At 46.0% G+C, this 27,471-nt stretch overlaps 1 protein-coding gene and 1 pseudogene across 1 annotated transcript; both read right to left on the bottom strand.

Moving 5' to 3' along the window:
- Window positions 1–923: 923 nt before the first annotated feature.
- LOC149427628 (legumain-like) lies at window positions 924–24,602 on the bottom strand. Its single transcript, XM_089667840.1, has 13 exons — window positions 24,594–24,602; window positions 24,207–24,304; window positions 21,078–21,159; window positions 18,576–18,661; window positions 16,424–16,499; window positions 12,256–12,318; window positions 12,049–12,115; window positions 9,600–9,718; window positions 8,762–8,851; window positions 7,535–7,735; window positions 5,229–5,399; window positions 4,047–4,114; window positions 924–1,676 (listed from the first exon to the last, which is right to left on the bottom strand). The coding sequence occupies exons 1-13, from the start codon at window positions 24,600–24,602 to the stop codon at window positions 1,634–1,636; spliced, it is 1,173 nt and encodes a 390-aa protein (XP_089523966.1). The 3' UTR covers window positions 924–1,633.
- A 582-nt stretch (window positions 24,603–25,184) lies between these two features.
- Window positions 25,185–25,597, bottom strand: LOC149427627 (histone H3-like; annotated as a pseudogene).
- Window positions 25,598–27,471: the final 1,874 nt, after the last annotated feature.

The raw sequence follows: 27,471 nt of genomic DNA, 5'->3' as shown, positions 1-27,471 counted from the left end.
CAGGGGGGGGGGGGAGGCAGATATATGCTGGGGGGTGCTTTGGGAGGAGAAAGTTTTAAAATTCAATCCACACTTCTTGCATAAGTCTTCTTCCCTGCCAAAGCCCCCCCCCCCCCCCCCCCCAACACATATCCACTTAACCCCTCACCCCCCAATCACTCCACCAAAAGTTTTTTTTTACCTTGTTCCCCTTCCCAGCCACTCTGTCCCCCTTCCATGTCCATCTACAGAGTATAATGAACTTTCTTCAGACCTCAGATCAGCGTGTGATTAATTTGTCAAATTGTGTCTTTAGTGATCTTCCTGGATTTCGGGTTCAGAACTGAATTCCAGCCCAAAAAAATACTTTTGGCAGATAAAACGGCTCACATATATAGGATTCAAAGTATTTGTGTTTCTCTCCATCCTGCCCTGAGATCTGCACAGCCAGCCAGGGGACCAGACTTCTCTGCTGCAGCTCAGCAACACAGGTAGGTGATCTCCCCACCTTCAACCAGTGATTGGACAGTTTATTATTCCTAGAACCTTCCTAATGGGGCCCCCTCCCTTTTACACAAGGTCCCATAGAAGCCGCATGGGCTGGTATGGCTAGTTTTACTCCACTGGATGACATCACTGAGAATGCAGCCTATCCATTCACTAGAGAGCGGTGACATCACTGAGAACGCAGCCTATCCATTCACTAGAGAGCGGTGACATCACTGAGAATGCAGCCTATCCATTCACTAGAGAGCGGTGACATCACTGATAATGCAGCCTATCCATTCACTAGAGAGCGGTGACATCACTGGGAATGCAGCCTATACATTCACTAGAGAGCGGTGACATCACTGAGAATGCAGCCTATCCATTCACTAGAGAGCGGTGACATCACTGATAATGATAACGAGATTCCGTTCGTCAGATAATAAAGAACACAGACATATAAATAATCCATTTTTATTTTAGAACAAATAACTGTCAGCACCAAACACAGGAATAGATCTTCAATATCCAATCAGGATTCTCCGCCAATTTCCTCATTGTTCATGATTGAAGCCAATCATTCACCTTATGGATAGGATACAGCGTAGAGGAACTTGTCCGCCCCTCAGCAGCATGAAGTCTCCAGTGTTTACAGGAGGTCGGGACATTCCACATATCTGACATATTTAACATTCCAGAAAAGTCCAACTACTAAAACTGACTTTCCCAAAACTTTTATTAAATTCAAGTACGGCATTTTCTTCAAAACTGGCCGGATGCAGTGCAAGTCAATTTCGACCCTTCGCTTTGGTCAAGCATCACAATCATTGTCAGCGGTCTAAGTCTTGCGATCTGGTAGTCTCTAGGGGACAGGCCTCGACTTCCTAGGGGGCGGATCTTGACCCCCCGGGCACTCAGATGGGTGTGGAGGTCACACTTACTCCTCGCTTTGGTTGTACAGGTCAGGGCCTTGCTCAAGCTTTTCAGGTCCAATGGCCAACACAATCTTCGATGGATTCGGCTTTGTAGGTGAAGGTTGGAGTTTGCATTGATCTGCGATTTGGTTTGAGGTAGAAGCTGCAGATGGGGCGACTCGCAGAGAGGGTTAAGCATCACCCGTATCCCCCTCTACTGCCCTCTGCTGGAAGACCCGGTGTGGCCAGCCGGGTCAGTGTAGACCTTTGCAGACATCATCCATGGCACGGGTGATGCTGTAAAACACAAAATGGCGTCAGTGTGCCCCCAAAATACTAAATATATTATAGGGCAAGGCAGAAAAAAAAAAAATATTGGTGAGCAGCTTCAATATTACATTTTCCCCAGGGGACGAAGTACCTGTAGAACATTGTCCCATCACCCTATGTGTTGTCCAAGGTTAGCTGTGAGCCTGGACAGCACCCCCCTCCTCCCTCCATGGTCGTCTGACCATGCAACTAGCAGGAGATGGCCGTTTTGACAGGTGGTACTTCTCCTCCAAGTACTTGCCCGCTTTCCTGGAACATTTCTGGCTCACAATCCCCCCTCCCCCTGCATTCCCCTGAGATGCTGGTCTTGGGCCAGTCCTTGGAGTCAGAGAAGTGCTATCTGTCAAAGCCATCTCCTTGCTAGTTGTGTTGTCGGATGGCCATGGAGGGAGGAGGGGCGCCCTGTCTGACAGCAACACCAGGAGCCTAGACATCACCTTACAAGGCAGCTGAAAGTGTGTCTAGCCGGTCTGATCTGGGGGTGCAGTGAAAAAAGTCAGGGGGTAGAATGTCAGTAGTGTGACAGGGATGAATGGAACCGGTATTCCCTGTTCACTCGGCACACTTTTGTACAACAGAGTCATAACCTGGAAGTAACATATTACAGGGAGTACAGAGGTGGTGCAGGAATGAACTGGGAATGCTGTCATTAGTTTAGGGTGATTAAACAGAACCTGCACCCCCCCCCCCCCCCCCCGTGTCAGATGTCCCTAACATAGTCCCTCCTTATATCAAGAGTTCTTCTCAGAGTTCCTCCTTACTTGTGTCCTCACCAGAGTGCCACTTACATTAAATGTCCACATCAGAGTGGCCCCTTATATCAATTGCTTCCCTCAGAGTGCCCCCTTAAATCAACTGTCCCCCCTCATAGTGCCCCCTTTACATCAACTGTCCCCCTCACATCAGTTGTCCGCCCTCAGAGTGCCCCCTTACATCAATTGCTTCCGTCAGAGTGCCCCCTTAAATCAACTGTCCCCCCTCAGAGTGTCCCCTTACATCAACTGTCCCCCTCAGATTGCCTCCTTACATCAGCTGTCCGCCCTCAGAGTTCCCCCTTACATCAACTGTCCACCCTCAGAGTGCCCCCTTACAATCAACTGTCCCCATCAGAGTGCCCCCTTACATCAACTGTCCCCCTCAGAGTGCCCCCTTACATCAACTGTCCGCCCTCAGAATACCCTCTTACATCAACTGTCCGCCCTCAGAATACCCTCTTACATCAACTGTCCCCCTCAGAATACCCTCTTACATCATCTGTCCACCCTCAGAGTGCCCCCTTACATCAATTGCTTCCCTCAGAGTGCCCCCTTACATCAACTGTCCCCCTCAGATTGCCTCCTTACATCAGCTGTCCCCCTCAGAGTGTCCCCTTACAATCAACTGTCCCCATCAGAGTGCCCCCTTACATCAACTGTCCCCCTCAGAGTGCCCCCTTACATCAACTGTCCCCCTCAGAGTGCCCCCTTACATCAACTGTCCGCCCTCAGAATACCCTCTTACATCAACTGTCCGCCCTCAGAATACCCTCTTACATCAACTGTCCCCCTCAGAATACCCTCTTACATCATCTGTCCACCCTCAGAGTGCCCCCTTACATCAATTGCTTCCCTCAGAGTGCCCCCTTACATCAACTGTCCCCCTCAGATTGCCTCCTTACATCAGCTGTCCCCCCTCAGAGTGTCCCCTTACAATCAACTGTCCCCATCAGAGTGCCCCCTTACATCAACTGTCCCCCTCAGAGTGCCCCCTTACATCAACTGTCCCCCTCAGAGTGCCCCCTTACATCAACTGTCCGCCCTCAGAATACCCTCTTACATCAACTGTCCGCCCTCAGAATACCCTCTTACATCAACTGTCCCCCTCAGAATACCCTCTTACATCATCTGTCCACCCTCAGAGTGCCCCCTTACATCAATTGCTTCCCTCAGAGTGCCCCCTTACATCAACTGTCCCCCTCAGATTGCCTCCTTACATCAGCTGTCCTCCCTCAGAGTGTCCCCTTACAATCAACTGTCCCCATCAGAGTGCCCCCTTACATCAACTGTCCCCCTCAGAGTGCCCCCTTACATCAACTGTCCCCCTCAGAGTGCCCCCTTACATCAACTGTCCCCCTCAGAGTGTCCCCATCAGGTCTCATGGATTTGTGAATAGCCCACCTCCAGCACCCCCCTAGATCCGGGCCTGCTGGGAACCCCCTTCTACTAGTTTGTAGATTGCTCTGCCCATGTGCACCTTTATGCTAGTTTTTCAGAGGAGTCGCAGGGTAGAGGGACGCAGTCGCAGGGACAGACATGGATGACAATTCCCATTACTACAAGGAAAGGCCGGGATAGTTACCTCTCTAGCGGATATCCGGATTCACAGAGATTCACCAACGTGTACAGCTGCCTCAGCGCGTATTCGTACTGCAATGACAAGTACACAGTCAGGTCTCATATCACCGCCAACACAAAACTAGGATCAATTTGTTGTACAATGAAAGCAATATCCGGGATATCAGATGTCTATACAGAATGAGGTCTGCCAAGGGTTCAAGGGTTGGGGTTTCCTGTAATACGGGGGGGGGCGCAATTAAGAAGAATCTTAGGTCTTCATCACTTCATTCCTCCGCTCCACCACTCCTCCGGTCCTCTACACGATTAGCAAGCTTTTTCTCTTTTTGCTTGCTTCCTTTGCCTCCTGGGATATGCAGATGACATATCCCAGGAGGCACAGCCTTTCAAGCTTTCACCCTAGGTTCACATCTGTGCGGGTGGTACTGCTGCAAATTCGCACGAAAATCCGTGCAGCTGCACCACCCGCACAGAGAATTGCGGACCCCAGCGGGCGTGTGCCATTAGATCTAATGGCACTCCGCCCGCACTGGAAACCGCAACGGTACTGGGAGCCGAAGTTCCCGTGCGGGCTGCGTTTTTGGAAGAAGTGCAGGGACATCTTCTCTGCATGTCCCGGGGCACAAGAGTCCATTCAAATGAATGGGCTCTCGTGCCCGCGCAAAAACGCAGCCCGCATAGATGTGAATCGGGGCTCATGGAGGTAAGGAGGAGAGGGCTGGCTTAGCAATGCATCATCGGTAGACATGCCAGCTGAACCAGGAGCCTATCGGTGATGCCACAGGAAAAAATGGCGGCACGGGACTGAGCACTGCCAGGATCTCAACCGGACAATGCCAGAGTCGGTGAGTATCGGAAATGTGCTGAATTCACTACCAGGTAAGCAGCAAAAAAAAAAAAAAAAGTATTTATAATTATATATATTTATATAAAATACACATATATACATATGGAGAGTCAGGATAGAACGATGAGGAAGAACCCAAAGGTTTGAGGGGTGTAGAACCGATGAGCCGCTCTCTATGAATTCACATTTTTAGATTTTACTCTAAAATTCCAAATATTTCATAACATGGTGAAGAGGGAAAAATAAATGTGACAAAATTTTTTGAAGAATGAGACCCTGTGACACCCCTAGGAGAAGCAGCAGATTGAGGCTGTGATATTGATAAGGATTAGGACTTACCAGGGGGTTGTGCCAGTTGAAGCAATGCTTCTTGAAGTGCTCGACGGACGCACGGTAGCACGAGCGATCGTTAATATCCATCCGATCTGTGAAAATCTCTTCGGTCAGTTCATCAGATTCCGTCACTGCAGAAACAATCTTCTTCGTCGATACTTTGATCAAAGCTTTGGCCTGGAGGGAAGAGGAGGGATGGATATGGAAGCCGGCTACGATATATTTGATATGAGGACCAGATGTGGAAGAATCAGAAGAGCTTAGAAGCAGGGGCGGACTGACAACTCATAGGGCCCCCGGGCAAGAGGGGATCATGGGGCCCCTGTGCCCTTGCCCAAACTCAAAAAAGCCTATGAAAAAAGGTACCAGGGGCATCTCATGGGGCCCCCTACTGACCCCAGGCCCTCGGGCAGTGCCCGAGTTTCCAAATGGTCAGTCCACCCCTGCTTAGAAGTATCAAGGTCAGTGACCACTCTCCTGTCTAGTGTGGTCAGGCAGCACAGATTGGTCACAGACCCACCATATTGGTTGGACAATGATGGGGCATCACTGTATTGAGGACATCACCATTCTGGTCCAGCAAGTGTCCAGTGTTAGACTGACAGCACTGTTCAATGCTGTAAAACCTGTCGGCCACAAGCAGGGGAATGCATGAAGCCAAAATTAAGACAGATTTAGGTTTTTATACTAACAGTATTTAAACCACATCACATCCTTAGGAGTTTTTAAAAGGTTCTGGACTTTAAGTGGTTAAAAAAAGTTGCAATCATGAGCTTGGTATCATTCTTTTACAGCCAGCCAATCACGTTTATGATCGCACAATATGTGCTTGATTAGCTGCACTGGAGTGCAGAGGAGACAATGGGGGTCTAATCAGGGGCGGACTGTCAACTTATGGGGCCCCCGGGCAATAGGGGTTTCTGGGGCCCGTGTCCTCGCCCACACTTAAACCACACCCAAAAAAGCCTATGAAAGATACCAGGGGCATCTCATGGGGCCCCTTACTGACCCCGGGCCCTCAGGCAGTGCCCCAGTTTCCAAATGGTCAGTCCGCCCCTGGGTCTAATAGACCCCTGATGTATCCATGAGGAGTACCTGTCACTGCCAATGCTAGCACAGAAGGGACTGGTTTAGCTCTTTTGTTATAGCAATAAAGTTACATGACAAAAAAAAAAAAAAAAAAAAGTGTAATAAAAAACCCCCACAAAAAAAAAACAAACACTCCCATCCCCTTATGCATACATGCATATGCAAATGTACAAATAGGTCATGGGTTCCCAAAAAAAACCCCAAAAAGTGGCTCCTAACTTTTTTAGCTGGCTTCAAATCAAATTTGTCAAGCCCCGTTTTAATATATTTGTTCCTGAAAATATGTGTTTGACATACAGCGGTGCAAATATCCTGAGACATTAAAAAAATTGCAATGCCCACCATTTTATTCTCAGTTATCTCTGACTTCAGAAAATATAAAAATGCTTGGCGGGACCAATGCCGGCCATAGAAGGGTCGAAAATAGGCCGATTTTTCGTTAGTGGGTTAAATTGGTCGGCCGTTTTTGCACATTTTTTTTTATTGGGCATGTTGGAAAATTCCCAGCCGATTTTGACGATTGGCCGATTTTCCCGGCAATGATGGGCGAATTGGCCGATCGTAGAAAGAAAGGAAAAAGAAAGAAGGAAAAAGAAAGAAGGAAAAAGAAAGAAGGAAAAAGAAAGAAGGAAAAAGAAAGAAGGAAAAAGAAAGAAGGAAAAAGAAAGAAGGAAAAAGAAAGAAGGAAAAAGAAAGAAGGAAAAAGAAAGAAGGAAAAAGAAAGAAGGAAAAAGAAAGAAGGAAAAAGAAAGAAGGAAAAAGAAGAAAGAATTCCAGTCGCTATTATATTCTATATGAAAAGTCTTGCAGTTGCAACAATGTATCTATTTGTATCTGAATAAAAACATCTGTATCTGAAATTATTACAAAATGGATACATTGTTGCAACTGCAAGAATTTTCATATAGAATATAATAGCGACTGGAATTCTTAGGGACAGAAGTAATTATGGGGTTAAATGCCGGCCATAGACTGGACGAAAATCAGCCGATTTTTTACCGTTGGTGGTAATGTCAGCTGATCGAACGACCGATTTTTCGTTTTCAACCCGTCTATGGCCTGCTTAAGTAATTTTCTACCCAAAAATACCGATTTAAAAACATAAAATTTTTTATTCAGTTAATACACAACCAGATTTTTGTTGTTTTTTATATATCTGCAATTTAGAAATCAAATGGAAAAGAAATATTTGATGTTTGTTATCGGTGGCCGGGGCCCCTCACCTCCTGTAGGGCCTTTATCCTGCTCAGTACATCCCGGGCCTCGGCAGCATCATTGGTGGCCATTAACCTTCTCTTCAGGATGGCCATGGGAACCTCTGGGCTGGGGGTCAGGTCCAGATTGTGTATGGGCTCCAGGGTCATGCGTGGGGCCGCTGTTTTAGCGCCACCCTGGAACTGGTTCACCTTCATCTTGGAAATCGTCTGATAAGAAAAAGCAATAAAGATACAGAATATGAATGTTAAAGCCTAGTTGATTTATAGGGTTAACCCCCCGTTCACACTGATGCGTTTTTCTGCCGCGTTTTGCAGAAATGCAGTACAGTCCATTTAGCATGGTTTCCTATGGGACAGGTTCACATCTCCATGTTTTCACCCGGTGCGGTTTTTGGAAAGGGTCAGGGACTTTTTTTGAACGCAAAAAGTTGACTTTGTTTCTATAGACTTCAATGGAAAAGCTGCAGAAAAGCATGTATTGCATTTTTATGCATTTTTGAGGCGTTTTGCTTTTTAAATCTGCCTAGCAACAAGAACAATGTAAAAAAAAAAAAAATGAGGAATGTTTGGGGGAATGGGGAATGTTTGGGGGAATGGGGAATGTTTGGGGGAATGTGGGACGTTTGGGGGAATGTAGGAGACTGCTAGAGATCATCGCTATAACAGGGCAATAGGGAAATGCAGATTAATGTCTGCAGAACCCTGAGGGCTACACAGAAATTACCAGAGGGCCGAATGCATCCCCCAGGCTGCAGATTGGGCACCAGGGGCCTAGAAGCTGCTCTGACATGAATTTCAAAAGCCTGACAAGGACATTGCAGAGAGGAATACATGAGGCTTCTGGTTACAGGAAGAAGGTGAGAGAAGTTTGGACCTGATCTAGAAAGGAAAAGGGAGGTATTTGGATAAAACTGAGTAATGTCTGGATATACAGGATACTTGCTGAAATAAAATCTTACAGAACGCATTATCTACAACCAATCAGCAGAATTAAACATTTGCATTGAGCTGCAAAACACAAGCACTGTGCAGCCTTACTAAGGAGGAAGCAGAACCTGCCCATGTAAGTGGACGGCATTGGCTGCCATCTTGTACAAAGTATACAAAGTAACATTGTTGTTAAAACATTCACTAAAGAGAAATCCCGGAATAGATTTCTGCAGATGGCTACAATGTACTGACAGTGCGCACGTCTATACAGCTCCACCCAACACTGAATCCACCGTCACTCACCCGGTTCCCGTACTGCATCACATGGCTCATATTGGTGTGTTTCTTGACCAATACAAACTGTTTGTGCAGCGTCTCCTCCGACAGATCCTCCTAGAAGACGAGTATATCTTATGTGAAGTCATGGAATGGAAAACATTCACATAAATAAATTAAAATAAATAAATGGTTACATTCACTAAGCACAGCCTAGGAGCCTCCTGCTAGGAGCCACTGTCAATCAAACTGAGCTGGGGGTGGTTACATGTGCAGGAGGCGTGGTTACATTCACTAAGCACAGCCTAGGAGCCTCCTGCTAGGAGACACTGTCAAACTGAGCTGGGGGCGTGGTTACATGTGCAGGAGGCGTGGTTACATTCACTAAGCACAGCCTAGGAGCCTCCTGCTAGGAGCCGTCAATCAAACTGAGCTGAGGGCATGGTTACAATCACTAAACATAGTCTAGGAGCCACCGTCATTCAAACTGAGCTGGGGGCGCGGTTACATGTGCAGGGGGTGTGGTTACAATCACTAAACATAGTCTAGGAGCCTCCTACTAGGAGCCACCGTCATTCAAACTGAGCGGGGGGCGCGGTTACATGTGCAGGGGGTGTGGTTACATTCACTAAGCACAGCCTAGGAGCTGGGCGTGTCAGCCAAGCTGATTATGGTCTTCTAGACATGGCATCTTGCAACTTTGATTGATTACTCCATTACAGTCTATACACAGTAAAGGTCTGATCTATGTCTGATGGTCTTTAGAAACACGAGAGCTGATTGGCTGCCGTTTGACAGCTCTTACAGTTTTTATTTCAGATACTTTGTGTAAGTTGAGCATTAAAATGCCTGTACAGAACCTTACCACATCTGAGTCCTCCATCCAGCTAACGCTGTAAAGATCGCCGAGATATGCATCTCGCTTATCGTCATAATAACAGGCATGGGAGGACTCGTGAGGGTTGGCGGCTGTGGTGGCGTAAACTGAAAAATATAGAGAAACATGAAGAAGTTAATATAAAATGCACAACGATCCGCACTAACAGTATCTGTTTTTTTTTTCCTTGTTTTTGTAGGGGGTGCATTCATAGAGAAGAAAAATCAGACGCTTCATGTACATTTGGAGGATGGTGCCCTACGTGGGAATTTAATGCAGGAGCACAGTGCTGCAAGGGACAGAACCAACCACTATGCCACTGTGCAACCTGAGCAAGACTGAACTAACCACCCAGAGGACACCCATAAAGTCTTCTGCCTCACCTGAAATATGCTCCTGATTGCACACGCACGGCTCAGAGTACAATCTCAAATTGCCTTCAGCACAGGGATGAAATTATTATATTATAGGAGTTACATCATCCCAGGCTGGTCAATCAAGACACCAAAACAAGAAGATGACCAGGCAAGGATGTCAACGGTGGTGATGGAAAATATTGCATCACTAGGTAGGGCTCTGATGGGTAAGTGTGCCATAAGGTGCAGATGTGCTTATATAACCGTGCATATATTATATCACCCCGCTTCAGCCATGCAAGATGACCATCAGCAGCAATGGAGAGAACAAGGAGATTGGGGACGAAGCATCACTGGAGGGGACCAAGGAGATTGGGGATGTAGAATTGTTGGAGGGGGCCAATGAGATTAGAGACGTCACACTGCTGGAGGGGACCAAGGCGACTGGGGAGGTAGGAAACCTGGAGGGGACCAAGAAAACTGGAGGGGGCAGCATTACTGGAGGGGACCAAGGAGACTGGGGATGTAGAATTCTTGGGAGGGGACCAGGGAGATTAGGGACATCACACTTCTGCAGGGAACCAAGGAGACTGGGGAGGTAGGAAACCTGGAGGGGACCAAGGAGACTGGGGGGGGGGCAGCATTGCTGGAGGGAACCAAGGTGACTGGGAGGCAGCATCGCTGGATGGGACCATGGGGACTGGGCAGGTAGCATCGCTGGAGGGGACCATGGAGGTGGGGGATGTAGAAATGTTGGGAAGGGACCAAGGAGATTAGGGATGTCACACTGTTGGAGGGAACCAAGGAGACTGGGCACAAAGCATTGCTGGAGCGGACCAAGGAGGCTGGGGGGGCAGCATAGCTATTGGAGATAAAGGAGACTGGGGACGTAGAAATGTTGGAGGGGACCAGGGAGATTAGGGACATCACTCTGCTGGAGGGGACCAAGGAGACTGGGCACATAGGATCGCTGGAGGTTACCAAGGAGACTGGGGGTGGGGGGAGCATTGCTGGAAGTGACCAAGAAGACTGGGAGATAGCATCGCTGGAAGGGATCATGGAGATTGGGGATGTAGAATTGTTGGAGGGGACCATGGAGATTGAGGATGTAGAATTGTTGGAGGGGACCATGGAGATTGGGGATGTAGAATTGTTGGAGGGGACCATGGAGATTGGGGATGTAGAATTGTTGGAGGGGACCATGGAGATTAGGAATGTAGAATTGTTGGAGGGGACCATGGAGACTGAGGATGTAGAATTGTTGGAGGGGACCATGGAGACTGAGGATGTAGAATTGTTGGAGGGGACCATGGAGATTGGGAATGTAGAATTGTTGGAGGGGACCAGGGAGATTGGGAATGTAGAATTGTTGGAGGGGACCATGGAGAGTAGGGACACCACACTGCTGGACGGGACCAAGCAGACTGGGGAAGTAGCTTTGCTGGAGGGGACCAAGATTGTAGCATCACTGGAGGGGACCATGGAGACTGGGGAGGTAGCAACGCTAGAGGGGACCATGGAGGCTGGGAAGGTAGCAACACTAGAGGGGACCATGGAGACTGGGAAGGTAGTATCGCTAGAGGGAACCAAGAAGATTTGAGATGTAGAATTGCTATTGGAGACCAGGGAGATTGGGGATGTAGAATTGTTGGGAGGGGACCAAGGAGATTAGGGACACCACACTGCTGGAGGGGACCAAGAAGACAAGAGGCAGAGTTGATCTAGTAGACCTGTAATGTCTCCAAAAACAGGAGCTGTCACCTGCCCATGCTATCACATAGGGGGCTTTCTTAAGTTAAATGAAACAAGAAAAAAGGAAAACCAATTCAAAACACCCCTTCCCCCAAATACATACATGCAGATGCAAAATATGTGCGCAGGTCCGGCACATATATGTAAACAGTAATTGCACCACACGTGATGTACCTCCATGAACATCAAAGTGAGAGTACTAATTCTAGGGCCATAATTCCTGGTTACATGTAAACGGATTACCTATAAAAGGCTTTTAAACCGTCACCTATGAAAAAAAATGTATGGAGCTGCACACAGTACAAACGTGTGTCTTGAAATGTACTTACCGTCGATGTGGTTTGGTAGGTTATTCATCATGGAGCCGGACTCACAGGCCTCGATGTACAGAACCATCTGGAAGAGAAATATTTTCATGTCACTCCAACAGGTTCTGCTACAGAAGCACATCGGTGCAATGGAGAGGATTGACTAAAACTGGAGTGTGCAAAATCTGGTGCAACTGGACACTTCCTATGACACCAATGGGCACTTACCTTTTTGTACTTCTTGTTGTCGTACATGTACTGAATGGTTTTGTCGAGTTCCTCGACATGGAGCTGCAATGGAGAACAAGTCACAGGATTACTACAACCAAAGAAACATATTAATGATGTCAAAGAACTCTTCATAACAGCTCTATGTAAGGTCCCATGTACACGGGACACTTCTGAACGATGGAAACTGACTGCTGGAAAACGGAGGTTAAACAACATCTGTTTAGCCTCGTTCGCAACGCATTTATCCGCGTTTGCGTTTAGAAGCGTTTTTTAAAGATAAGCACAGGAGAACCTCCCAAATGCCCAGAATGCACTGAAAAGTGGTAAATTATTAACTATTTCAGACTGTTTCAGAGAAATACAGAGAGTAGAAGCAGAGACAGCAGTATGTGTTGAGGTCAGCTTACGTGTGAGTTGCTCATTAACATTTCTTTTGTTTCCAAGGGTGGGAAAGGTGTCTGGGGGAGAGAGTCATTAAGGTCACCTGGCAGGGGGCCTTCATGAGGAATTTGAGGTGTGAATGGTCATTAACATATATTTTGTTTCCAAGGGTGGGAGAGGTCTGAGGTGTGAATGTTCATTAACATATCTTTTGTTTCCAAAGGTGGGAGAGGTCTGAGGTGTGCATGGCTATTAACATATCTTTTGTTTCCAAGGGTGGGAGAGGTCTGAGGTGTGAATGGCCATTAACATATCTTTTGTTTCCAAGGGTGGGAGAGGTCTGAGGTGTGAATGTCCATTAACATATCTTTTGTTTCCAAGGGTGGGAGAGGTCTGAGGTGTGAATGGCCATTAACATATCTTTTGTTTCCAAGGGTGGGAGAGGTCTGAGGTGTGAATGGCCATTAACATATCTTTTGTTTCCAAGGGTGGGAGAGGTCTGAGGTGTAAATGGTCATTAACATATCTTTTGTTTCCAAGGGTGGGAGAGGTCTTACCTGTAAATGGTCATTACAATGTGTGACAAGCTTGCGGTGTTCAGTGTTTTGTCCATTTGAGTACCTTGAAAACGCTTTCAATGCATTTTTCATGATGAAAAATGGCTCTGGACAGCATGGGGAACCCAAAGAGTTAAAAAAAATTTCCAACACAAACGCTTATAAACGCAATTTTCCGCGTTTGCAAGCATTTTGAATTTGAAATGCTGATAACATCGACTGCTGAACGCAAGTTTTCTGCGTTGAAAAAAAAACGACTGTAAACTCAACTGTAAACGACCATGTGTACATGGACACAGGAAAACATTAGGGAGGGTTCAGGGGCTGCTGAAAAAAAACGCTGAACAGCTCCTAAACAGGAGTTTATCAGCTGCAGTATACATGAGCCCTTACACATAGTTACATAGTTAGTCTGGCTGAAAAAAAAAAAAAAAAAAAGACAAAAAAGTCCATCCAGTTCAACCATTAAAAAAAAAAAAAAAAAAAAAAAAAAAAAAAAAAAAAGTTATAATCCTACACCCACAGCTGATCCAGAGGAAGGAAAAAACCCAGCAAAGCGCGATCCAATTTGCTCCTGCAGCGGAAAAATTTCTTCCTGATCCCCCGAGAGGCAATCCGATATTCCCTGGATCACCTTTCCCTATAAATGTTATATCCATCTATATTCTGTGTATCCTATCAGTGTACTGTATGCCGTCCTTGTTTGGGGGAGCCCGTTCATTCCTACATCGAATGATAAAAGCAAATTCAATTTTGAATTGCTTTGAATGACATTCTTCATGTCACTGGACTGTACTGAAAATTTCTAGCCAAAAAGGTTCACGTGAATGTTCTTTCTGAAATCTACTAGAAGTATGGCCAGCTTGAGGGCTCGGTCACAGATGTGCCTGGGGATAGTAATAACATGTGGCTGAGCTCTGGCATTACCACCCCCCTTACTGTCTTCCTTAGGCTAACACAGTGGCCCGAGGGGCGAATGTACACATGCCTTGGCCCTGATGCTTTGCTAGAAAAATTCCTCCCACCTCTGGTGGGTAACAATACCATCATTGAGCCATTCAGGTGCCATACCCATACCCACCCTGCACCCACCTGCAAAGCAAGTGGTTGCGATGTGGTGGTGTTGGCTTTTCAGGATCAAAACAGGTGGTGAGAAGAGGACCAAAAAAAAAAAAAAAGTCTCCCAATCTGCTTATTAAAAAGGAATGGACGTCTGGAAGCTGTTTGAGAGGTCAGGCGAAGGAGATTTGGCGATTTTCACTTCTGTGCTATGCATGGTTTTCTTTGCTGGAGGCTCTGACATGAGGAAGCAAAGCCCTGCCTCCACCAAGATGGTAACCTTCACACACTCTGTCTGTGTGTGAAGGTGGCCATCTTGGTAGAGGCAGGGCTTTGCTTCCTCATGTCAGAGCCTCCAGCAAAGAAAACCATGCATAGCACAGAAGTGAAAAAAAAAAAAAAAAAAAAAAAAAAAAAAAAAAAAAAAAAAAAATCGCCAAATCTCCTAAGAATAGCAGTCATGGCAGCAGTGCCTTAGATCTCATGCTGCAGATCTACAGCTAAGGCCTTGATCACATGGAGGCATTGTCATTTGTACAATGTCGTGTTTTACGGGCACGGGTGTTACACGCATTCCTTTTGACGGGATTCCCATAGCTATCAATTGGGACACAGCAGCAGTTCCCAAAAAGATATCCGTGCTGGTACAGGGCCCTGAACCCACCTAGGGGCCCTGCACTTGCACGGATGTCCTATTGTGAGCTGCTGCTGCTGTATATGAGTGGCCACTGCATATCAATTGACAGCTATGGGACTGCCGTCATAGGGATGCATGCAATGCCTCGCCCATAAAACATGGCCCTGCATGGAGCACAAATTAAAATGCCCCGTGTGAACGAGGCCTAAGGCTACAAAACAGAAGTGCCTAGGCACACTCGCATGCCAGGAAGTTCTCTGCAATTTTTCCAGACAAAAATGGTACATCGCCCAGAGTAGTGCTCGGTCACATTTCTAGATGTCCCCTATAACAGCCCTTTCTCGACCAGGATGCCCAGGCACCCTGGGGTGCCTTCAGACTTCTTCAGGGGTGCCTTCAGACTTCTTCAGGGGTGCCTTGGCAAAATGCTCATAAATTGTATACAGGCCAGCAGGTGGATCAATCCTGCCTATTAGTACACAAAGCCACAGGTTTTCATTGTGCACTTTTATGACCTTCTTGTCACCAGCATCCTAACAACCAATGACATCACCAGTTGATAAGGAGGATGTCGGGTGCATGCACATCATCCTGTTTGGCCCTCCCCCGCCCCTCTCCATCAGCACTGGGGTCACATTAGTAAAGTAAGGGAGAGAAAATGAGACAAACACACTGGAATACTACTCGGAACCAGTGTGCAAAGGTGTATTTGTTGTAGAAGTATAAATCACCTCTAACGTTGGGTGTAGAATCGTTTTTTACATTTTAGATTGGGGTGCTTTGAGATTGTGTAGAATTTTAAAGAGTGCCTTGACTGAAAAAAGGTTGAGAAACATTGCCCTTCCATATGGAAGAAAAATATGTTTGAAATATATTTAAAAAATATTCTTCCCAAATATAATATTGACGTATATTTGAAATACTACAATTTTGGCCGTATTCAATATATTTCAATAAATATATATATATCACATATACATAAACTGTATGTTGAAATGTCTTTTTATTACAAAATATATGAAAAATATTTTTAAAAATACATTTCAAATATACTGTATGTCTTTAAAATTACAAATCTACATTTTTGGAATGCATTTACAAATATATGTAAAAATATATATGTTAAAAATGACTTTTTATATTTTAAAAAAAAATCTGAAGAATATATTTACTAAAAATATAGTTTTAAAAATATTTTTCATATATTTTGCAATATATAAAAAACATTTCAACATGATAAATATTCATATAAAATTTCATATATATTTTTCTTCCATGAGGGCTATGACACAGCAAATCTTCACTTTCTAAGCTGAGCTAAGGTCCTCTTTCTTGGGTGGACTGGCCAATGATTGTCTATGGGAAGTAATATAAAAGGACAGGAAAGTGTTATGAGAAGCAGAAGTTGGGTCTCATCTCTGAAAAGCGGCTGCCTCTCTTTTCTCTTCCCAGCAGAAATGAAAGAACACAGAATTGGGTGCAGAGAAATGTAGAAGAAGCTGTGGCGAGGTGGGGGGGGGGGGGTTCTTACATCATCATGAGGAAACGCCAGCAGACCCGGAGCTCCGTGATCAGTGAAGTAGACAAAGATGTGATCGTTCGGTCCGCTGCAAGTGAGCAAAAAAAAAAAAATAAATGTGACCTACCCAAATTCTGTTATTTCATACAGTATGTTATAAATAAAAGATGTGCAGAGTCCCTATTCACATATATAATTGTCATATTAATTTAATTTTTTTCTTTTTTTTTTTGTGTAACATTTCTTCAGTGTCTTCCTGGTTTCTGTCCTAGGCCAAAATAATGTCATTCATTCCAGGAGTCTTCATGAGCATTTTTTTTGTTCCTTTCATCTGGAGGAGGGGCTTTCTCAGCTAAGCAGATCCTCCTTTTTCCTGCATGCTTGAGCTAAGGACAAATGGATTCCAGGAATTATTTGCTACATGAATCATCTGCCCTTACTCAAGATGGCTGCCGCTAGAAATGGTACAGGGGGTGTTTTTCAAAGTGATTTCTCAAGCATGGAGACATGGATGGATGGATAAGTTTTCTTTCAATTATTAAAAATGAAGCTTGTGGTGCTCAGATACAGTTTAGTTCCACTTTATAGAGGATTTCCAGATAGGGCACTTTATATATAATAACATTGGTCTAGCTTCAACCAATGTAACCGAGTATATACCATACCCCAGGGATCCCTCTGAAAGCTGGAAATCACTGTTCTAGACACGGCTACTACACCGCTACTACAGTAATCTCCACTAACTGCTGAGCAGCTACCCTACCGCATTGTGAACAGAGGAGGTCGCTTGTTTGCTATGGGTGCTATTCACTTCTCTACCAACGCAAAGCATTCTATGATTGGATGAGGTGGGAGGTGATGTCACAATCTCCTCCTCATCCAATCGGAGAACTTTTTTCATTCAATGAGAAAATGCAAAGTGTTCTTTTAATGGCACCCATTACTTCAGTGTTCAGGACAGCTGCTCGGCACAGGACTCTGAAGCTACTAGAAATCGGTGTAGTAGTGGTGTCTACTACAGTATTTTCCAGCTTCCAGGGGGATCCCAAAGGTATGGCATGTACTTACTCACATTGGTCCAAGCTGGATCAATATAACTAGGTAAAAATTGGCATACCTAGACCTCAGCTTTAACCCCCCTGGCGGTATTCCTGAGTGTAGCTCGGGGTAAAGTTCCAGCATCACAAGCGGTAACACCCCTGAGCTACACTCGGGAATACACTGCAGCGTTGCTCCGGGATCCCTCCAGCACTTAACTTGCCCTGCGCTCCCGCAATGTCCCTCCTGCAGTGTCCCCTGTAATGTCCTCCGGCTGATGCCGGCATCCGTCTTCCGGGTTCCGTTCCCTGCGACGTCGGGACGTACGGGGGACAGAACTGGCGGGAAATTTAAAAATGGCAAAAAGTGACATTCACTAAATACACTAAAATCACATAGTATAACATTCCTGTATCAAACCATTTCACATACATTTTGTCCCGAGTGCTTTGTCCGGCGCCCTGCCTGCATTTTTATTGCCCTTTCTGCCTGGAAACTGAGAAACGTCCATGGCGTCCAAAAAGCGTCCCTTTAGGTCAGACGCGGTTTTAGACCGGCTAGAGAACAGCGATAGTAAATCAGAACCACTTGCAGAATTGAGTGATAATGATTGGTGGGGGAAATTCCTCATCAGACACTGAAAACGATTCTGCGACTGAGCTCAGCGATGTGCGAACTTGGCGCTCTATTTCACATTTCAGTGTTTTTGGTTTGATGAGATTATTGAAATAAAATTATTATATTATTTTTTAGGATTATTTATTAAATTATAATTTATGATTTCGTGTTTCAAATTTTATCATCTCCGGGATGTTTACTAGACTCTTGTTCAGACACATTTCAGTGAGTTATTCCTAAAAATTACAGGCCTACAATAAAAAAAAAAATACATATTTCCATGCAAAAAAAGTACCTCTTTGAACACAGAAATATGGACATAATCAGACCGCCAGGGAGGTTAATGGGAGGGTCAACAGGGGCCTTTAAATTTCAGGTATGAATGCTTTTGTTGGATGGCCGGCAGGTCCATTTCTACAAACCTGAAACCGATAATTGCCCTTCAAATTCTAGCGCCAACCTATGCGCCATCCCAATCCAAGAGACTGAAGAAGAAGAATTGACAAACCTCCAAATCACCTTCCCGGATCCGTTTCCCTTCACCGCCTCTGCGTCACCTCTGAGGACCGCCAGGAAGTTGGCAGGAGTGACGAACTAGAAAGATACCACAACCACATCATCAGCAAACCAAAAACTACAAAACCCACCAATTTAGCCTCTGCGTTAAATAAATATAAAATGTTTGGGGGTTCTAGGAAATGTTTTTAGCAAAAAATACTGGATTGTTACATGCAGGGGCGGACTGACCATTTGGAAACTCGGGCACTGCCCGAGGGCCCGGGGTCAGTAGGGGGCCCCATGAGATGCCCCTGGTACCTTTCATAGGCTTTTTTGGGTCTGTTTTGAGTGTGGGTGAGGACACAGGGGCCCCATGATCCCATATTTCCCGGGGGCCCCATGAGTTGTCAGTCCGCCCCTGGTTATATGTAACCAAAAAGTGCCAGAAAGGCCCGAGTCTCCAAGTCCCAAAGTGTTTTCAGATGTGCTGAATTTTTCTGTGGCGTACTGAAGGCCGGGCTGGGCCCTTCCACACACCTGCACAGGCATGGATCGGGTGAAGCAGAATTCTTGTCTAGGCAAGAAAGGAGGAAGTGCAGCCAAAAAGAAGTAGACATAAACAAAATAAAAATATCCAAATCAATAACCCAAGAGAGGGGGTTGGAGCCAGATAAAAGAAATTGGTTTTGGGAGGTGAAAGACCACTTAAAAAAAAAAATAAAAAAAAAAATTAAGTATTTAAATGTCAAAGAAGCTGGATGACGTTTTTTGCCATTCCATCTCCATCTTTTGCTGTGCAGTCTAAGGCTCAGTTCACACTAGCTTTGTTAGCAGGCCTTAGACAGACATTTGGGAAGCATTTTTAACGCTCCTCAAATACCTGTGAAAATTCTACACATGGCAGCACACAGTGCTGTTCACACTGAAGCGTTAGCGTCACATCACAGCAAAATTGACGCCTCATTCAAGTCTATGGTGACACTCCTCAAACGCCTCAAAAACGCGTATAGGGCGTTTAGGGTATGCTTGAGGAGCGTTAAAAAAGCTTCCCAAATGCCTGTCTAACACCTGTCAAACACTATAGGGGCATTTGGGAAGAGCTGGAAATAACGCAAGTGTGAACGAGCCCTAACTGTCTTGGCCCCAAGTGGGAACTGCAGCTGGGAACACAAGATAGTTACATAGTCCATCCAGTTCAACCAAAAAACAAAACCACCACAAGATATAATCCTACACCCACAGTTGATCCAGAGGAAAGCAAAAAAACCCAGCAAAGCACGATCCAATTTGCTCCTGCAGGGGAAAAAATTTCCTTCCTGATCCCCCGAGAGGCAATCGGATATTCCCTGGATCAACTTTCCCTATAAATGTTATAGCCAGTTATATTCTGTGTATCCAAGAAAGAATCCAGGACTTTCCTACAGCAATCCACTGAGCTGGCCACAACCAACTCTGGAGGGAGTCTATTCCACATTCTCACAGCTCTTACTGTGAAGAAACCTTTCCGTGTTTGGAGATTACATTTCTTTTCCTCCAAATGTAAAGAGCGCCCCCTTGTCCTCTGTGATGACCTCAGGGGGAATAACGACACCGAGTTCACTATATGAACCACTGATGTATTATACATGGAGATCATATCCCCCCTTATGTATTATACATGGAGATCATATCCCCCCTTATGTATTATACATGGTGATCATATCCCCCCATTATGTATTATACATGGTGATCATATCCCCCCTTATGTATTATACATGGAGATCACATCCCCCCCTTATGTATTATACATGGAGATCACATCCCCCCCTTATGTATTATACATGGAGATCACATCCCCCCCTTATGTATTATACATGGAGATCACATCCCCCCCTTATGTATTATACATGGAGATCACATCCCCCCCTTATGTATTATACATGGAGATCACATCCCCCCCTTATGTATTATACATGGAGATCATATCCCCCCCTTATGTATTATACATGGAGATCATATCCCCCCTTATGTATTATACATGGAGATCATATCCCCCCTTATGTATTATACATGGAGATCATATCCCCCCTTATGTATTATACATGGAGATCATATCCCCCCTTATGTATTATACATGGAGATCATATCCCCCCTTATGTATTGTACATGGAGATCATATCCCCCCTTATGTATTGTACATGGAGATCATATCCCTCCTTATGTATTGTACATGGAGATCATATCCCCCTTATGTATTATACATGGAGATCATATCCCCCCTTATGTATTATACATGGTGATCATATCCCCCCTTAATCTCCTCTTCTCAGTAGAGAATACATTCAATTCCTCTCATCTTTCCTCATAGCTGATCTCCTCAATGCGTCTTATCAGTTTGGTTGCCCTTCTCTGTACTTTCTCCAGTTCCCCAATGTTCTTTTTGTGAATTGGAACCCAAAACTGATCTGCATATTCCAGTTTGGGGATGGAGGGAAGGGGTCTTCAAATGCATCACCAGAACTGTGAGTCTCACCTCCTTTGTGTAGTCCTTCAGTACTCCGCTGTACACATCTGTCCCATTGGGCCGGTTAATGATGATCCCTTTGGTTGGATTCCTGGACACAAAAAATACATTGTATATCATTAGCTTTCAGAATGGACACTTCCTTACCCCGGGTTCACACCTAAGCGTTTTACGCAGCATTTTGCAGAAATGTACTACAGTCTATTTAACATGATTTCCCATGGGACAGGTTCACATCTCCGCGTTTTCACCCGGTGCGTTTTTTGGAAAGGGTCAGGGACTTTTTTAAAACGCAAAATGTTGCAGTTTTGGTTCTATAGACTTTCAATGGAAATGCTGAAGAAAAGCATGTAGTGCGTTTTTTGCCATGTATTTAATCTGCCTAGCAATAAGAAAGAAAAAAAAAATAAACCACCCCCAAAAAACACAAAACAAAAACGCGGCAAAAACGCATGTGCAAAACGCACTGCAGAGACAGATCAAAGGCAAACTGCATGGGTGTGAACCGATCCTTAGAACTTTAGAGTAATTCTAATTTTGTTCAACCTAGGGTGACAACACTGCTCCTATAGATATATTACAGCGAGTGAGCGTTGTCACCTCACAGCAGCAAGTGTGTTACTGGCAGGATTGCCAGGTGAAAATAAAAGTAAAAAAAAGTCTGGGAAAAAAAAAAAAAACCTAATACAACCATCTCATTGGTGGGCCGTAATATATGAAATTTTATTGTTAGGTATGGGACCTTTTTTCCGTTATTCTGTAATAATCACGTTTTCTACAACTGCCTAAAAAAAAAAAAAAAAAAAAAAAATATAATAATAATAATAATAATAATAATAATAATAATAATATCTACTAAAATGTATTTTTTCCTAGAATCCTGAATCCTGCTCCATTTGGCCCTCCCAGAGTTATGAACACAAGCAAATCACGTGTGGTATGTCCAGGAATAATGAAAATCCTGGCATGGCATTAAAGTGGTTGTAGACCTCAGACATGAAATATGAACAAAGCACATCCCTCTACAGTATGTGCTTGTCTCAGTCCAGAGCACTGAGTGTCATTTCTGTCTGCTGCCTCTTTCCTCTGCTATCAGCATGAGTCACTTTTGACAAGTTGACACCAAGAGGAAAAAGGTGACAGGGGAGCAGGGGCAGACTGACAACTCATGGGGTCCCTGGGCAATAGGAAATCATGGGGCCCTGTGTCCTCGCCCACACCCAAAAAAGCCTATGAAAAAAGGTACCAGGGGCATCTTATGGGGCCCCCTACTGACCCTGGGCCTCGGGCAGTGCCCAAGTGGCTAAATGGTCAGTCCTGTGTCCTCGCCCACACCCAAAAAAGCCTATGAAAGGTACCTGGGGCATCTCATGGGGCCCCCTACTGACCCTGGGCCCTCGGGCAGTGCCCGAGTGGCTAAATGGTCAGTCTGCCCCTGCAGGGGAGGGACCTCCAGCAGATTGACAGCCTTAGCTCTGTTCCTGTGTGCAGGAGGGGGGGGGGTCTCTTCCCTCCAATCAGGTCTCAGAGCTCTACTCTTTCCATATTTTTCTGCACTAGAGCTTTGCTTCCAACTCTAAGAGCTGCCTCAGTGTCTGTTGGGCTTCCCTATCCTTGATATCCATTCTGGCACCACCCTGGTGGCTACAGAGGTCTGGTTCCAGCAGGAGCACCCTAAGGACTATACACACCAACAACATCAGAAAAACATGGAAAGAAGGCGCCTCTAAGTGTAGTATTGGCAGTTCCACGGGTCACGCTGCCACCGGATTGCCACTATCCCACCCCACCCCCCATCCCACCACCAGGAACATCGGCTGACTTAACTCTGATGAGCCGGTCATGTTTTGACTTCCTAGAAGTGGAATTTTATCTTTGTATGGTAATACAACGGCCAATACTACACTTAGGGGCGCCTTCTTTCCATGTTTGTCTGCACTAGAGCTTTGCTTCCAACTCTACGAAGAGCTGCCTCAGTGTCTGTTTGGTTTTCCTTGACATTCATTCTGGCACCACCCTGGTGGCTACAGAGGTCTGGTTCCAGCAGGAGCGCCCTATGGACTATACACACCAATAACAAACATTCTTAGTGCCAGCAGGCAACGTGTCAGACCCTCACTGCAAAAAAAAAAAAAAAAATGTAGCACCAAAGCTATTCAAAAACTCATGTGCCCTGCCTTGTTTGGGTGGATGTCAGTTTACAGGATGTCATCACTGGGTCTCTGTGCTTTTCTATGCAATGCAGATCATGGCTGGTGGGAGGGGGTTGACAGGGTGCTGTACATAGCTTCTAGAAAACATCACAGCACCCTGCCTCAGTACTCCTCTTAAGAGCCCTCAGTCCTGAAGAAAGCAGTGGGCAGGGTCTTGGAAGAAGCTATACAAATGTCAAAACGCCTTGATCTGGAGTGGACTTACAACTCATGGGGCCCCCGGGCAATAGGGGATCATGGGGCCCCCGGGCAATAGGGGATCATGGGGCCCGTGTCCTCGCCCACACTCAAACCACACCCAAGGAAGCCTATGAAAGGTATTCATGGGGCCCCCTACTGACCCCAGGCTCTTAGGCAGTGCCCGAATGGTCAGTCCGCCCCTGGCCTTGATCGGTGGATATCAGTCTGGAGGAGTGGGCGTTCTTAAGTAAAATATATTTGTATAGGTAATGCCGACATATGACGCCGAGACTCCATGGAATCCAATGAAAGAAAGGGGCGGGGCCAGGGACAGGCAGGCTGGGGAGGAAAGTGCTAGATGATGCTGGGCGTCCTCCAGCCAGGAAATGAGGTGGAGTTCTATCTGACTTGCTGCAGCTTCTAATGCAATACTTTAAAAATGATTGGCTCCGCCCCTCCTCCACTCGGTATCTAGAGAGGATCAATTTCCTAATTAGTGGTTAACGGATCTTCTTCTCCCTATAATGACACAATGTAACAATCAGTCTCAGATGTCACTGGTCATGTTACAGAGGTAATGCAAGGACAACTCACTCATGCAGCTTCAAAGCTGGTTGGAGGTACAGGCTGCCCCCTACCCCACCCCACCCCCGATCCCAATACGGAAAACCAACATTCACTTCTATGGACTTATTAAAGTCGAACTCCAGACGCAGAACAAAGTCAGACGGTTCAGAACACTTACTGCTCGTTGTCGGCGATATCGTCATACATCATGACCACGATCTGCTCATCGGGGATGCCGTTCCTCTTGACGATCTGATAGGCGTGGCACACGTCAGCCTGGAAATACATCAGAAGAAAAGGTTATAGACAGGTATAGCAGAAAGAGGCCCAACAGAGAAATGACCACGGAAAGGACAACACACAGCCAACGCGTTTTTGGGGACCAAAGATCTCCCCCCTTCCTCAGGGCTTAACCACTTGAGGACATTTTTTGCACATGCTACATTCTGCAATTTTTTTTTTACTGTAAAAACCCAACATATATTTCCTGAAAGTAGAGACCCTGGAGAAGAAAATGGTGCTAGTTGCAGTTTTTACGTCACACGATATTTGTGCAGCTATTTACCAAATGCATATTTTCAGAGAAACAATTACAATATACAAGGTTTTGGTTAAAAAAAAAAAAAAAGAAGAAGATCGGGTTGTGTCGAGTAGATAGATACCAAACCTGCAAAAAAAGTTGAATTGTATGTTTAAATCAACATTATGGAGATAAGGGGACTGATGTTCCTGGAGTTCCTCCTACTTTTCATGGCCAAGCTGCTTCCCAAAGCTCCAGGATTCCTGGAAGAACACGGAGAACCCAGGAACTGCCATGTGTGCCGTCAGCAGGGAAACATGGGGGAAGTGGGGGTTTTGTTGTGTGTAATGGCTGTTGAGGTGTCTATGCCATCTCTCCACGGATGTGGCATGCCAGCTGGATGTTTTTGGGATGATGGTGACCCTCTTGGCATGGATGGCGCAGAGGCTGGTGTCCTCAAAGAGTCTAACGAGATAAGCCTCGGAGGCTTCATGCAGAGCCATGATGGCAGAGCTCTGGAAGCGCAGCCCCCTAACTCGGAAGAACATGGAGAACTCAGGAATGGCCATGGAAGCCATCAGCAAGGAAAGGTGGGGGAAGTGAGGGTTGTGTTGTATGTAACAGCTGTTGAGGCATCTATGCCCTCTCTTCATGGATGCAGCGTGCTAGCTGGATGTCTTTGGGCATGATGTTGACCCTCTTGGCATGGATGGCACAGAGGTTGGTATCCTTGAAGAGTCCAACAAGATAAGGCTCGGGAGGCTTCATGCAGAGCCATGATGGCGGAGCTCTGGAAGCGTAGACCAGTCTTGAAGTCCTGGGCGACCACTTGGATGAGGTGCTGGAAGGGAAGCTTACAGATGAGCAGCTTGGTGGATTTTCTGGTAATGTCGGATCTCTTGGACAGCCACATTGCTGGGCCTGTAGCGGTGAAGCTTCTTGACTCCGCTGGTGGCTGGGGCGCTCTTGCAGGTGGTTTCGGTGGCCAGCTGCTTGCAGGGAGCTTTTCCTCTGGTGGACTTACGAGTGGTATGCTTGGTATGAGCCATCTCTACTCTTCTTTGTGTGAATTGCAAGTGGGGGTGTGCACTTTGAGAGCCCCCTACCCCGGAAGAACATGGAGAACCCAGGAACTGCCATGTGCGCCGTCAGCAGGGAAACATGGGGGAAGTGGGGTTTTTTTTGTGTGTAATGGCTGTTGAGGTGTCTATGCCGTCTCTCCACGGATGTGGCGTGTCAGCTGGATGTTTTTGGATGATGGTGACCCTCTTGGCATGGATGGCGCAGAGGTTGGTGTCCTCAAAGAGTCTAACGAGATAAGCCTCGGAGGCTTCATGCAGAGCCATGATGGCAGAGCTCTGGAAGCGCAGCCCCCTAACTCGGAAGAACATGGAGAACCCAGGAATTGCTATGGGTGCCGTCAGCATGGAAAAGTGGGGGAAGTGGGGGTGTACACTCTAAAAGCCCCCTAAAAGTATGCCTTTGCTGGCTATTAAAGCCAAAACCAACCACGGCATTAAAAAGTCGGACATCACCAGGACCAGTGAATCGATCAATCAGCAATCAAGAAGCAATGTTATATCAGTGGATTGGTATTCAGGTCTACATATTTTGGCATTGAGAAGGCACGGTAATGAGACTTTATTTTGGGTGGCGTACAAAGACGACACCCTGATTACATATTATAGATTATAACCCTTGGATCATCTTTGCAGTCCAATGACAGTCTAAGCCCCCCCCCCCCCAACTTGCTATGGGCCATCACCATAATGGGCAGCCATACCGGCCAAAATTCTACATACCCCTTACACTCTAAACTCACTCACTTCTCTTCTTCAAACCTCATACAGTGTATAAAGAGCATAAAAATGCACCACAAAAAGGTTACATGGTCAAGTTGCAAAGACACAAACGTGATACTTTCCCATCTTCCCTTGTAATGTCTAAGAATAGCTGAGAGGTCAGACACGGCGCCCCTCCTCCATCCATGATTGTCTGACAACACAGCTAACTAGGAGACAGCAGCTATGACAAACAGTACTTGTATCTGTTTACCTAGAACTAAAATTAGTGGACAAGCTCCCCTCCCCCTGCATTCCTCATCGGACACTTGTCTCAGGCAAGGGCTTGGAGATGAAGCTGTCAAAGCAGCCGTCTCCTTGCTAGCAGCGTTGTAGGACTGCTGTGGAGGGAATGGGGGCGCCATATCCAACCTCACAGCTAGCCTTACACAGCACATAGGAAGATGAAATCACACTATATTACCACATGTATTGGCCCCGCCCTCCAAATCATGTGATTCAGGTGTTCCAATCCCCTCCAAATCATGTGATTCAGGTGTTCCAATCCCCTCCATGGACACAGGTGTATACAATCAAGCCCCTAGGCATGCAGACGGCTTCTACAATCATTGGTGAAAGAATGGGTCGCTCTCAGGAGCTCAGTGACTCCAAGCGTGGTCCCGTGATAGATGGTCACCTGTGCAATAAGTCCATCCGTGACATTTCCTGACTACTAAATATTCCACACTCAACTGTTAGTGGGATTATAACAAAGTGGAAGCAACTGGGAACAGCCGCCACTCAGCCACCAAGTGGTAGGCCACGTCACATGACAGGGCGGGGTCAGCGCATGCTGAAGCGCACAGTGCGCAGAAGTCGCCAACTGTCTGCAGAGTCAATAGCTAAAGACCTCCAAACTTGGTGTGGCCTTCAGATGAGCCCAACAGTGCGTAGAGAGCTTCATGGAATGGGTTTCCATGGTTGAGCAGCTTCATCCAAGCCTTCCATCACCAAGTGCAATGCAAAGCATCGGATGCCGTGGTGTAAAGCACGCCACCACTGGACTCTAGAGCAGTGGAGACGTGTTCTCTGATGTGATCAATCACGCTTCTCTGTCTGGAAATCCAATTGACGTGTCTGGG

This window comes from Staurois parvus, unplaced genomic scaffold (assembly GCF_062004578.1).
Source record: "Staurois parvus isolate SC_StPar_1 unplaced genomic scaffold, SC_StPar_1.0 ptg003602l, whole genome shotgun sequence".
In the NCBI taxonomy this organism is placed as follows: Eukaryota; Metazoa; Chordata; class Amphibia; order Anura; family Ranidae; genus Staurois; species Staurois parvus.
Note: the sequence above shows the minus strand (reverse complement) of the source record. Positions and strands in the feature narration are given on the sequence as shown.